Source organism: Leucopleurus acutus (assembly GCF_964270905.1).
Source record: "Leucopleurus acutus genome assembly, chromosome: X".
Lineage (NCBI taxonomy): Eukaryota > Metazoa > Chordata > Mammalia > Artiodactyla > Delphinidae > Leucopleurus > Leucopleurus acutus.
The window spans coordinates 41,603,737-41,615,926 of record NC_139148.1 but is presented as its reverse complement, the minus strand read 5'-3'; the positions used below and the strand labels follow the sequence as shown (position 1 = coordinate 41,615,926).

At 52.6% G+C, this 12,190-nt stretch overlaps 2 protein-coding genes across 3 annotated transcripts in view; one reads left to right on the top strand and one right to left on the bottom strand.

Moving 5' to 3' along the window:
• The window catches only part of SYN1 (synapsin I), a gene marked incomplete at both ends in the record, with an annotated part of 42,666 nt that extends 42,258 nt beyond the window's left edge, over positions 1 to 408 (top strand). Inside the window, one exon of one of the 2 annotated variants that reach the window (XM_082864571.1) lies at positions 273 to 408. In XM_082864571.1, the coding sequence (XP_082720697.1) occupies positions 273 to 408 (136 nt within the window). The remainder of the gene's footprint in view (positions 1 to 272) is intronic. The other variant, XM_082864572.1, reaches the window with a different exon arrangement.
• A 946-nt stretch (positions 409 to 1,354) lies between these two features.
• Positions 1,355 to 11,625, bottom strand: ARAF (A-Raf proto-oncogene, serine/threonine kinase). Its single transcript, XM_082864893.1, has 16 exons — positions 11,559 to 11,625; positions 10,066 to 10,220; positions 9,823 to 9,926; positions 8,959 to 9,061; positions 8,715 to 8,869; positions 8,504 to 8,602; positions 6,963 to 7,104; positions 6,831 to 6,858; positions 6,606 to 6,751; positions 6,309 to 6,511; positions 4,409 to 4,585; positions 4,260 to 4,306; positions 3,602 to 3,720; positions 3,232 to 3,363; positions 2,101 to 2,235; positions 1,355 to 1,895 (listed from the first exon to the last, which is right to left on the bottom strand). The coding sequence occupies exons 2-16, from the start codon at positions 10,159 to 10,161 to the stop codon at positions 1,761 to 1,763; spliced, it is 1,821 nt and encodes a 606-aa protein (XP_082721019.1). The 5' UTR covers positions 10,162 to 10,220; positions 11,559 to 11,625; the 3' UTR covers positions 1,355 to 1,760.
• Positions 11,626 to 12,190: the final 565 nt, after the last annotated feature.

The following is a 12,190-nucleotide window of genomic DNA, read 5'->3' as shown; positions in this document are numbered from 1 at the left end:
ATAAGAGAAGATTCAGCCCAGAACTCTTCCCATCAATCCCAGGCTTCTTCACCTTGGATCCAAGTCCTCCCAGCCTGGCCCAGGGCTCCTCCATTCGTCCTGAGAATCCCTCCAGGGTCCAGGCCCGTGCTGGGGGGTGGGAGGGTCACAGGCACAGCCCCAGGACCAGAGGGGCAGGGCTGGGGCCGGGCCTGGGGTAACGTTGTGTTTCTCTCCCCCTCCTCCCTTCCTCTCTCCCCTTCCTCCCACGCCTCCACCTTGTTTCTCTCTAGCAAATCCCAGTCTCTGACCAATGCCTTCAACCTTCCAGAGCCAGCCCCGCCCAGGCCCAGCCTTAGCCAGGACGAGGTGAAAGCTGAGACCATCCGCAGCCTGAGGAAGTCTTTCGCCAGCCTCTTCTCCGACTGACACCCCACCCTGAGAGCCCCCAAATCCCTGGGCAACCCCTGTCTGGGCCCTGAATCTATTTCTCACTTTTGGAATCTCATCCCTTGAGAAGCCCTCTCCTGGATCGCCAAGATCCCTCTTCTCACTCCTCAGAATGCCCAAGTCCCTGGGGAAACCTCACTCCCGGTCCTAAATCCAGTTCTCACGTTTAGAATTCCCAAGTCCTTTCAAAAACTGAGACCTACTTCTCAGTTCTAGAACCTCCAAATCCCTGAAGACCTCCACTCCTGGTGCCCTCAGAGTGCATTTTCCTTTCTGGAAGCTCTCCCAAACACCAGGCAACCCCTCCCGGAGCCCTGAAATTCCTGGAAAACCCCACTCCTGGTACCAGAGCTCTCAAGCACACCTTGTTCCCCATCAAAATTTCCCAAATCCTTAAGAAACCCCTACCTTTGAGACCCTTTCTATGGATCTCCCATCTCTGGAGATCCACCTCTTCGACTGCCCCCACCCAGCTCCCCAAGGATTTCCCTTCACCCCCCCCAACCAACCCCACTCAACACACTGGGAGCTCCTCCCACTGCTAGGACCCCTCAGTTCCCCAGGGACCTCTGCCCCACTCTCCTGACAGCTGTCTTAAATATGCAAACTCCACCCATCCTCCCAGAATCCTTTGCACACAGGCCAGTGGTCCCCCACTTCCCCACCTTTGCAGTGATGTCTGTGTCTGTGACTGACGTGGCCTCCTCTCGTGCCGTGCTTGGCATATGTGGTCCTCGTTCATCGTGCCGCCTGTGGTGATGCGTGCAGTGGTGCTGTTTGTGTGGTCCGCACCTCCCCCCAACCTCCAACCCTTGCCTGGACTCACCCTCACCCCTCAGCGGCTCTGAACCCCATGAGAAGAGTCGGGAAGAAAAATAAACAAGCAAAGGCCCAGCAGAATTCTGTGCTTCTTGGTGAAGAAAGAGGGGAGTCCTTGAATGGTGGGAGACAGAGGGGACCCCCCAAATCCACATGGGGTGCTGGGGACCCCAAAATCCAGTGGAAGGCACATCAGGCACAAATTCCAGAGAGGTTCTGAGTGGAATCCCTGCCACAAATCCCAGCCGTTGGAGATGGAGGAGCTCCCGAATTTAGAAGTATCGCCAAAGCCAAGAGGAAACCGAATTATGGAGGAGGCAGGGGTCTCGGTCTTCGAGGGTCCCCCAATTCCAGAGGAACTTGAAAAGTACATGGGCACCCCCTCATCTCCCAGGGCAGGGATGGGGGATCCTGAGGCAGTAACGGGGCAGAGACAGACATTGATTGGTTGGTGGGCAGGGCTCCTTGGCGTGGCAGGTTGAGATTGGCTCCCTGGTGGCTGGGGGTGGGACCTAAGGCACAAGGCGGGCTGCGCTGAGTAGGCAGGCAGGCAACTCATCAGCCTGGGTACGGTGCAAGGAGGGTTCGGAGGCACTCCGCTCAATCTTGGGGAGTGACCGCTGCAGCAGCTCAATCGTGGCCAGGATCTGGGGGCAGGGGCGGGTGAGGAAGGGTGTCCAGATCCGCATGGGCACCCCGACACCCCCAGACCCCAGCCTAATGGGGAAGCGCACACTCACACACATTGTACACCTCGGAGCCTTGAACACAACACAGTTCACATTCACACCTCAGAGTCCTTCTCCTCAGAGGCTCCCTCCCCAGGGTGTCCAGCCCTCCTCCTCGGCCCACCTGGGGGAAGAGGGGCCGCTCCTCCCGCTGGAACTTGAGGCAGTCAGACAGCAGGCGCCTCATGGCCTTGGGGCAGTTGCTGGAGATTTTGCTGAGGTCCGGGGACAGATAGCCACGGCCCACCATAAAGATAATCTGGGAGGGGGGACAGGAATGGGGTGATCTGGGGGTCTGGGCTGGGAAGCCCAGGTAATTCTGGGTCTTGAGGGACCTGGAGGGCTCCTTTTAGGAGAACTGGGGTATTCTGGGTATTGGGGCCCAGAAGATTGTGGGTATCTTGTGGATCTAAAGATTCTGGGTCTCTGAGGACTTAGAAGGATTCTCTGCTTACGAAACAGAAGGATTTAAGCTTGGGGGAAGTCAAGGACTGTAGGTGTCCGGGGCCCAGATGATTATGGGTCCACAGGTTTCTAGGGGGCTTAGGGGCCTAGAAAGTACTGAGTCTGGGGGAAACATGAAGTTCTGCGTCTGGAGGAAGCTAAAGGATTCTAGCTCTCAGTAGTCTGTATTTCTGTAGAGGTCTGGGGCCTACAGGACTATGGGTCCACGTGGTCTGTACGACTGTGAGTGCTCAAGACCCAAAGACTATTGGTACGTGAAGCCTACAGGATCCTGGGTTTCTGAGGGTCTGGGAGATCCCAGGCCTTGAACCTGGAGAAATGTCTGGGGCCTAGAGTACTGTGGATGCAAGGGCCCTGAAGTCTGACAGATACCTAAGGCCTGAATGGTTGTAGGTATCTGTGAGGATTCCAGAAGTACAAAGGGATTGTTTCTGGGAGAAATGGGATTCTGGGCTTTGGGGACTTTGGAGTGTTTGAGTAACCAGGCCAGAGGACTGTGTGTGTCTAGGGATCCAGAGGGCTTCTGGGCTTTTGGGGGCCTAGGGGGATTCTGGGTATAAGGGATTCAGGAGATTCTGGACTTTGAGGACCCAGAGGAGTAGATGTGGGTGAAGGAGGGAATTCTGGTTACGGAAGACACAGAGGAATCTGGGAATCCTCAGCTCAGAAAACCTGGGGTTTCTGGGGGAAGTGTGGTGTTCTTGGTCTATGCAAAGGTGGAGAGCTGAGGTTTGGAGGCTGAGGGGATACCTTGGCCTGGGAGATAGCAGGTGTAAGGCATGGGGCTCACCTGGTCACGGCTGCCAATGTGGCTGTAAGGCAGCGAGCCGGTCATGAGCTCGTAGAGCACAACCCCATAGGCGTAGACATCCGACTGGAAGCTGTAGGGGTTCGGGTCCTGCATACGGATCACCTCAGCTGCCTTCAGTAGGCCGGACCGGGCAGGAGGAATGTGGAGGTCAGCAAATGACTGGCCCATAGGCCCTGGGCCCACCAGCCACACTGGGTGTAACTCAGAGCCACCCACACGGGGTGAAGCATGAGCAGTCCAGACACCCACACCTCGGGGTGCAGGCATCCCCGGCCCCACTCGGCCTCCCACATCCTAGCCCAGCAGCCCATGTCCCTATATGCCCCCAGTCCAGCCTGGCCCAACTCACCATCCATAGCACAGAGCCCGAAGGCTGCTCCAAAGGCTGGGCCCCACTCCACCGCGTCTTCACTGTGGCCAGGCCGAAGTCCCCGATCTTCACCGTGAGCCCCTCGTGTAGGAAGATGTCCGCCAGGGTCAAGGGCCACTACAGGGACTCCCAATAGCCAGGCTTCTCGCCCTGACTGGGAGGCTCTCGTTGACACCTCCACGCCAGTCATGCCTCTAACCCTGACCAGAAGCCCTGCAATGTCACACAAACTAGCCACAACCTTGACTTGGGTGGGGAGCTCCAATGAATGCCCCCTACACTTGGCCCTCCTGTGACTCCTGACTAGGAAGCTCCTCTAATGGCACCCACACTCACCATGCCTGTGACACTGGTCAGGAGCTCCCCCTAACGCCCTCCACAGCTGCCGCTCCTCAGACCCTGGCCAGAGTCCCGAAGAACAGCACCTGAACCAGTCAAAACCCTGACTCCTGACCAAGAGACTCCCATTAAAGGCCCCTCACCAGCCACAGCTCTGGCACCTGGCAAAGGGAAATGCCACATGTGCCCCTCCCTGTTTGCCCCCAGAAAGCCTCCCACAAGAGCCATCCCTCTAAGCCCTCATCCTGTTTGATGCCCCCCACCCAAGCCCAGCCCTCAGAGAGGGACATGTAGATACTGTTAGACTTGAGATCTCGGTGGATGATGTTCTTGGCATGGAGGTAGCTGTTGGGGTACAAGCAGGTGTCAGACTGTCTGGGGGCTACCTCATCTCCCCACCCCCAGATCCCCCAGCCCCCTCCCTAGTCCCCGGGCCAGGACGCTCACTCCATGCCCTGGGCAGTCTGCCGGGCCACATCAATGAGCTGGACCATGTCGAAGCGTGTGTCGGCCACGTGCAGGTGGTGGTAGAGACTGGAGCCCTCGCACCACTGTGTGATGATAGCAAATCCCGGCCGGGTCATGAAGCCCATGAACAGCAAGATGTTGACGTGACGTGTCTTCCTGCAGGCAGGGCAGAAGGTATCAGGGCAGGGAGGGTAAACAGCAACTTCCTGAGCATTGGGAATGGCGCTGTTCACTGCTGCCTTCTGCCATCATTCCCACCCTGGCTTTCAGGAGGCTCAGGGCCAGACTATGGCCAGATTCAATGAAGTTGTGAGACATGTTTGCTGGGCTATGATTCCACGCTGGGCGCTTATGTCCTGGGCTTCCTCATCCAAGTCTCCCAACAAAAGCAGGAGGGAGAGATTACCCCTCACCCTCTACTGACCAGGAGTGTCTTAATCATCAATACCTGCCATACCTCTGACCCTGACCATGACCTGAGCCTGTGACCATTTGAGATGAGAAAGTGGAATGCCAACCTTCATCAGTGATATATCAACATAATATTGATAAATGCTGGGTAAAAATATCAGTGATGTGTGACTATATCCTGTTAACCATGAGAGGCTTAGAGGTAAAGAGCTTGGGATTTGGACTCAAATTAGATCCTAAGTTCCAATCCAGGCTTCCCTGGGTACTCACTGTACAATCTCAGGGAAGACACTTAACTTCTCTGTGCCTCATTTTCCTCAACTGAAAAACTGTGATAATTCTGTGAGCTACCTGACAGGGGTGTTGGGAGGAATATGTGAGTAAATAACCTGTAAGGTGCTTATTAGAACAGCTGAACACAAGCAAGCACCCTGAAAATATCACTCTCCTTGCTGTTATCACTACTGGGTACCTAGGTTACCTGACAGAAACTCTGTCCTGTATGAATGGAGCCACCCTCATTTAGAAGAAAACTTTCATTCCTTATAGAAGTATTAACTGCAGTTACAATGGTAACTTACACGCAAAGAACATCAACAACGCTCTGCAATTTTGCTCACAGCGCGTTAGTATTCTTCACAGCAGTTAGGTTATAGTTTCAATACGAACACAACGCAAATTCACAGCCCGCTCAAATCATTGCCATTTCATAGAGAGGAGCAGAGACTGAAAATTTCCTTACTGTGGCATCCATTATGAGGATGAGTATTAAAATAGCACAAGGAATTATGATAACGTCAACTCTGCAACATAATTGTGCCACTTGTCAGAGGGGAAAGCCCACACTGGCAACCCCAGGAGTGGTAGGAACTAGGGTAGCAAAAAGGGAGCGCCAGGGTTTCTTAGCACAAATGAGTTAATATAGTATGAATGATATATTAGGTAGAGCAACCACAATCATTAATCAAACAATGATTAAATTATGGTTCTGATTATAGTTCTAATACTGTTCTTTAAAGTACAGTATTGTTATAATTAATAACAAGAAGGCAACACAATAAACATATACTAATGATGCAGAACAAGCAGACGAGAGGCAAGGACGCCAGGCTGCCTGGTGATGCAGTTAACTCACATTATGCTATTGATGTAAGTACCACAGTAACACTGGTGATACCCATTTCACAGCAGACAACTGAAAAGACCCACATTTTGGAGGCAGAGCCATTAATTAATATCAGTATTTATACAAACACAAACACCAATGTGACCAGAGGTCCTCCAAACATACCCCTTCCCAGAGGGGAAAGGGGCTTCTCTGATAGAGAAGAAACTTACCATTATGGTTATAACACCACACAAACACAGGGGATGTGCAGGAAATGCCTTCAGTACGGCCTTTACCCAGAGAGGCACCAAGGCGGTGCCCACCGCCCCTGCCCCCATCCCTGCGCGCGAGCAATCTCACCTGAGCACCTGCATCTCGTTCTTGAAGGCCTGGGCCTGCTCAGCTGTGGGTTGGGCCACCTTGAGCACCTTCACGGCCACATCGCCGTGCCACCGCCCACGAAACACGGTCCCAAACGAGCCCGTCCCGATCCTCTTCAGCAGCTGCACCTCACTGGGTGGCACCTCCCAGTAATAGCCCGAGTCCCGGTACCCCAGATTCTTCTGCGGGCCACAAGGGCGGCATCTCAGGGGCCTGCCCACACCCCTCATCACTCGGCCTGCAGTGCCCCCACCAAAGGTGCCCCCTGGAGCTCACCACTTTCTTCTTGTCATCGGCCAAGGACTTCCGCTCCCGCTGCTCTGACGGGGACTTGGAATGTGGGGACTTCCTCCCCGAGGACATGCTGGCTGGGCTGGGGCTCCCCCGGGGGGTTCCATCGCCACCACCTCTATTCCCGGCAGCTGCAGTTGCGGAGAGGATGTGAGTGGAGCCGGGTGGGGTGGGGTGGGGGACTCAGGGTGCAGGTAGCGGGGGGCTCACCGTCAGTGTTGAAACTCTGGGCAGGGAGCTGGAAGAAGAGGGCTGGGCGTCAGAGAGAGGACATGGAAGACAACAGGAATGGCCCTCCCCTCTGCCCGGTGCTCCCCTGTGACCTCCCGCCTCGACACCAACCTGGATGAGGCCGGAGTCCATGGGGGCCGTGGTGCTGACCATGTGGACGTTGGGGGTGGATGTGGAGCGGATGCGCTGGAGGGGGGCGTTGGCCGGGGCAGGGAAGGGGAAGTGCTTGGGGTCGCGGTGCTGGGTGCAGGAGCTGGCAGGGGAAAGGCTGTGAAATCACTGTCGAGTGAATGAGAAAACCAGTAGAGCTGCCACCACCGCCCACGCCCCGCCCCGTCCTAAGTGTGTGTTTAGCTCACACAGAGTAAACGTCCACTGTCATTACTATTATGCATTTGTTCAAGAAGCATTGACTGAGTGCCTGCCATGTGCCAGATACCACTCTAGGTAGTGGAAATAAAACTGTGGACGAAACAAATAAAGGTTCTACACGCATGCTGATTTGAACTGTACTAAAATTTTAAAATTAAAAAAAAACCAAAGAAACAAATAAAGGTTCTTGCCCTCATGGGGCTGACTGCAGCAGGAAAAAAGAGAAATAAAAAACAAAGAATATTTAATATGTCCAATGGTGACAGGTGCAATAAAGCAAAAACTAAAGCAACATAAGGAGACAGGAAGTGTCCCTGGTGATGTCAGGAAAGGCTTCTCTGAGCAAGTGACATTTGAGCAAAGACTTAAAGGAAGGACAGCAAGCCATGCAGATAGTGGGGGAAGAGCAATATATAATATTGTATAACTATATGTACTATTCAAATATATTATGTATTATATAACATACAGTATGTTATCTATATTAAAATTACAATGCTTTACACATATTATAATAATGTTATATGTTATACATACACATCTGTTATACATGATATATACTAAATATATTATAATGTTACAAAAATATTTCTTAATGGTCCCTTCACTATCCTGAAATGCTATTCATAGATAATTTATTCACATATACCCATAATTAAAAATAATATAATGCTCTAACTTTACTATTTCATACATTACATAAAAATGTTTGATGTTCTACATTATATGAAAATATTATCAACATAACACATAATACAACAGCATAAATATATCATATAAATATTGACATTATAAAATATAGATATATAAAATGCATATCATATGAACATGATATATTAGAGCAATAATATATTTCAACATTGAAATTGAAAGGGAATTTACGATAAAATAATATGTATTTCAAAGTGGACAGGCTTGAGCATGGTTATAATGGAAGAATTAACTAAGTAGTTAGATGCATATATATAGATATATATTATAATTAATAAGAACTTATTTTATACCAGATCTTGTTCTAAGCATTGGACATGTCTTAACTCATTTAATCCTCACCAGAACCCTATGTGGTCATTATCTGCTCTTTACAGATGAGAAAACTAAGGCCCAGAGAGATTAGGGGAATCACCCAAGGCCCCAGAGCTCCATGCCCTTACTCACACTTGTAGGTGCTAAATAAATGTTCATGGAGTAAACAAATGAATTAAGTATGGCTTGTACTCTACAGAGGCCTCCAGATCTTTTTCTTCTGACAGCAGCCCTTCAGCTAAGGCGTTCCCTACCTGGGACCCTGAGGGGTGAGTGGCTCATTCAGGGGGTGGTTCGAGGGAGCCTCATGCTGTCTGGAGCCTCCGGACAAATCCTGGACACTGTGGTAGAACCTTGAGGGCATTCAGGGTGTAAAGCAAGGGAACATGGGTCAGCTGTCCGTAAGAGCCTTGTGGCTGGGCCTCTGCCCTCCCCATCCCCCTGCCCACCCCAGGCCAGGCTCACTGTCGGCGGTTGGTACTCATGTCAACACAGACTGTGGGGACCTTGGAGGAACAATGCTGGTGGAACTTGTATCCACAGGTTTGGCAGCGGAAGCCATGGAACAGAAACTTAAGGCAGAAGTCACAAAAGGCCAGGCTGAAGAACGTCTTCCGTACCTGCTGTCACAGAGTAGAGAAGATTGAGGCCTGGTCAGGGACCCTCCTACCACACCCACGGTCTGCCCCACTTTCTACCCTGCACTCACAAAATTGTGCATGGTCAGGGGGACGTCTTCGAGGACCTCCACAATGAGCTCCTCGCCATCCAGGGGTGCAATGGCTGTGTCCCAGGCGGTGACTGTCTTTCGACTGCAGAAGGCATGGAAGGGAGTGAGTGGGAGGGTGGATGGGGCCATGGGGAAAAAGGGAACCCCCCAAAAGTCCCTCCAAGCTTGCTATCCATGCAATAATAGATGGCATGTTTCATTCTCAGTACAGCAACTCTAGGAACTAGTACTATCCTTGTCCTCATTTTACATATGGGGAAACTGAGGCTCAGGGGGATGAAATGACTTGTCCAGAGCCACAAGGGATTGTAAGTGGCAGGACAGTGCGAAGAGTCCATGCTCTTAGCCACAAGACGAGGAGCAAATGAGACTGAAGAAACAACTAAATCTTAGAAGTCCTGAGCAAGCCCCCAACAAAGCAGCTGGTGAGGCACTGAAATAACAAATAAAAAGCAATGCGTGAATTGAATACAAAAAAGTTAAGGAACTCTAAAACAGAGGAATAAATGGAAGGTCAGCGAGGCCCACACAGCAGACAGAGAACAAGGAAACGGAGGAAGGAGAGGGCTGACAAATTGATAAAACAGTGACAGATGAAACAGATGAATTCCGGGAGGACATGACGGAGCACGGTGAGGATTTGGGGTGCAAGACGAAAATGAGCTGCTGACCTTACAGGCCAATAAACTAATGAAGTAATGAGACAAAAGCTGGATGCACTCACGGAGTCACCGAATGAAGGGAAGACTAACGGAGACTGCACAGCAGAGTGGAGAGTCCCATGACTCTGAGGAGGGGCTGGAAGGCTGCGCGCCCAGTTGGAGGTGGCAGTGCCACACTTACCCCTTGATGAGCCGGTAGACCACACAGCAATCCTGATTGAGTCCCCGCACCTTGAGGGCCTTGTCTAATGAGTCGTAAACACTCATGCCATCCCGGACAGTCACCTGTGTGTGTGTAGATGTGAGGAGTCAGCTCTCAGTGGAGTCCCCAGCTGACTCTCCCAGCCCTTGTCACCTTTCTGATCCAAGATTTACAACCGGGTCCATGCCTACCCCTTGCCAGTTTTGCTCCCGTCAGACTCACCACCGTGCGTTGCTTGTTGGGCAGGTACACTTTGACGGTGCCCACCGCCCGGGATGGCTCGGCCCCGTTGGCAGGGGGGCCCCGTGGTGGCTCCATGGAGCCTAGGACTTTGTCAAGACGGGCTAAGGTGGGGCTGGGCAGGTGCCATGGGGCTCCTAGAAGACAGAGGGAAAATTCAGAGGTCCCATAATGATGCTCTGGAAGCAAAGTGGCAGGGGACAAAAATTCAATCTCCCAGCTCCACGTCACCCCTTGTAGCCTAATTTCCACACAGCCCAAGGGATCCAGTTCCTCCTCTGCTCAGCCGCTCCTGTTGTCTGTCTCACACTTAAGTGCCAAGGTCTCGGATTCACTGCGTAGGGCGGGGTGGGGTGGGGGGTAGGACATAGTGAGAGGTACACACACTGTCCCGGAGGGCACAGGAGCACGTAAGTCTCCGTGCTAGGGACTAACGGGGAAGTCAGCACGCACTGCACTGGGGCCTGTCAGGTACGTAATGGACATGAACAGGCTGCCCTGGCTTTCTAATGGAGAAGGGGGTTCAGATGCTGTGGTGTGGGGTGAGTCACAGATAGGGTGATGGGGAACTAACAGAGGATCATCAGATACTGCCCTTAGTTTGAGGGAAATGGGAATTGCACCAAACAGTGTTCGTAAGGGCACTGTGGGCATCCCAAAGCCCTGAACTGTAATGATGGTAGGTTCATGGATACTGTGTTAGGTGGCTAATGGGAGTCACCAGACTATGATGGGGAGTTCATAGAGGCTCAGCAGACACTACGCTGCGGGGAGATGTAACAGGGGTCACTAGGGACTGTAATGGGTAGAAGAGTGGATAATGGGTGTCACCAGACACTGTCATGGGGGAAAGGAGGGTAATGGAGCATCACCAGACATGGTTGAGGTGAGATAAATGGGGGTAAGGCGCGGGTGGGGCGGAGGGCGCTCCAAAATTCTCCCTGACAACTAATGAAAGGGTCGCAGTTATATTACTGGTGATAATGGAAGGAGGCTGGGGAGGGTTAAAGAGGAGGAATGGGGGAATCCTCAAACATTCTCCAAGTGGGCTAGACATTGATCCAGAATAAGGAAAGCGAGAAGTGAGCTTCGTCTTCACGCATTCCCCGTTGTCGGTAAGCAAGGGTCATCAGATACCTTAAGGAGGTTAAGAGGGACTGCACATGACAAGACACCACAACCCAAGCCCCATTCGGCCTGACCCCGCCCACCGAGGGCCTTCCAGCTCTGCGCAGGCGCGCTGCCCACGCGACGGGCGAAACCATCCCCCGCAGCCTTGCACCCCTATTCCAGTCTACCCCCCCCCCCCGCGTTGTCGAAGATGGTCTCACCCCGGGTCAAACCACTCCTCCGGTTCCGGGCGGGGGGCATCGGGGCCCAGGCGCAGCCATCCTGGAGCTGAGCTTTCGGTCCCGGCTCCCTACCCGAGCCCAGCAGTCTCTCCGGAAACCTAACCCTGCGGGGCCTGCCCTCACCTGTCACGCCGCTACAGCCGCCGCCGCCTCCATCTTGGGCCTGTCTTCTTGTTTCCTTACAGAGTCCGCCTCCACCGCCCCTCGGGCTTTGGCTATTGGCTCCGGAGGACTCAGCCCTCCATTCTTATTGGATTAGGGTCATGCCTGTCAAGGCAGGACCGGCGGAATGTGGGTCGTGTTCCGCATTAGGAGGGGCTGCCTGAAACGTCAGGGTCCAGGGCAAATTCGCACGTCCTGACTCGCGCAGGCGCAGTCGGGAGGAGACCAGCGTTCCATGGGCTTTAACCCCAATCGTGCCGTAGTGGAATCAAGCAGGGTGGTTTTTTTGTTTTTTTTTTTTGGTCACCTGGGGCTGACTTTAGGGATCCCCGAATTTGGGCGGAGGATCCTTAAGCGTCCTTTTTGCTCCAGTGTGACCCAGCGCCCTAAGTACCCATTTGGGATTTTCCTATGTCTCAGTTTTACCGTCTTTGAAATGGGTTAGAATCAGACCAAATATCTGCAAAGTTTTCCAATTCTAAGAGACTGTAGTCATAGCCTTTGATAACAGCGAGTCTCTAGTGTGGCCGTGGCTGTGGCTCTAGGAGTAGCGGCCTGCTGTTTGGGGAGGCTTCCTTTAGGAATGGAGTTGA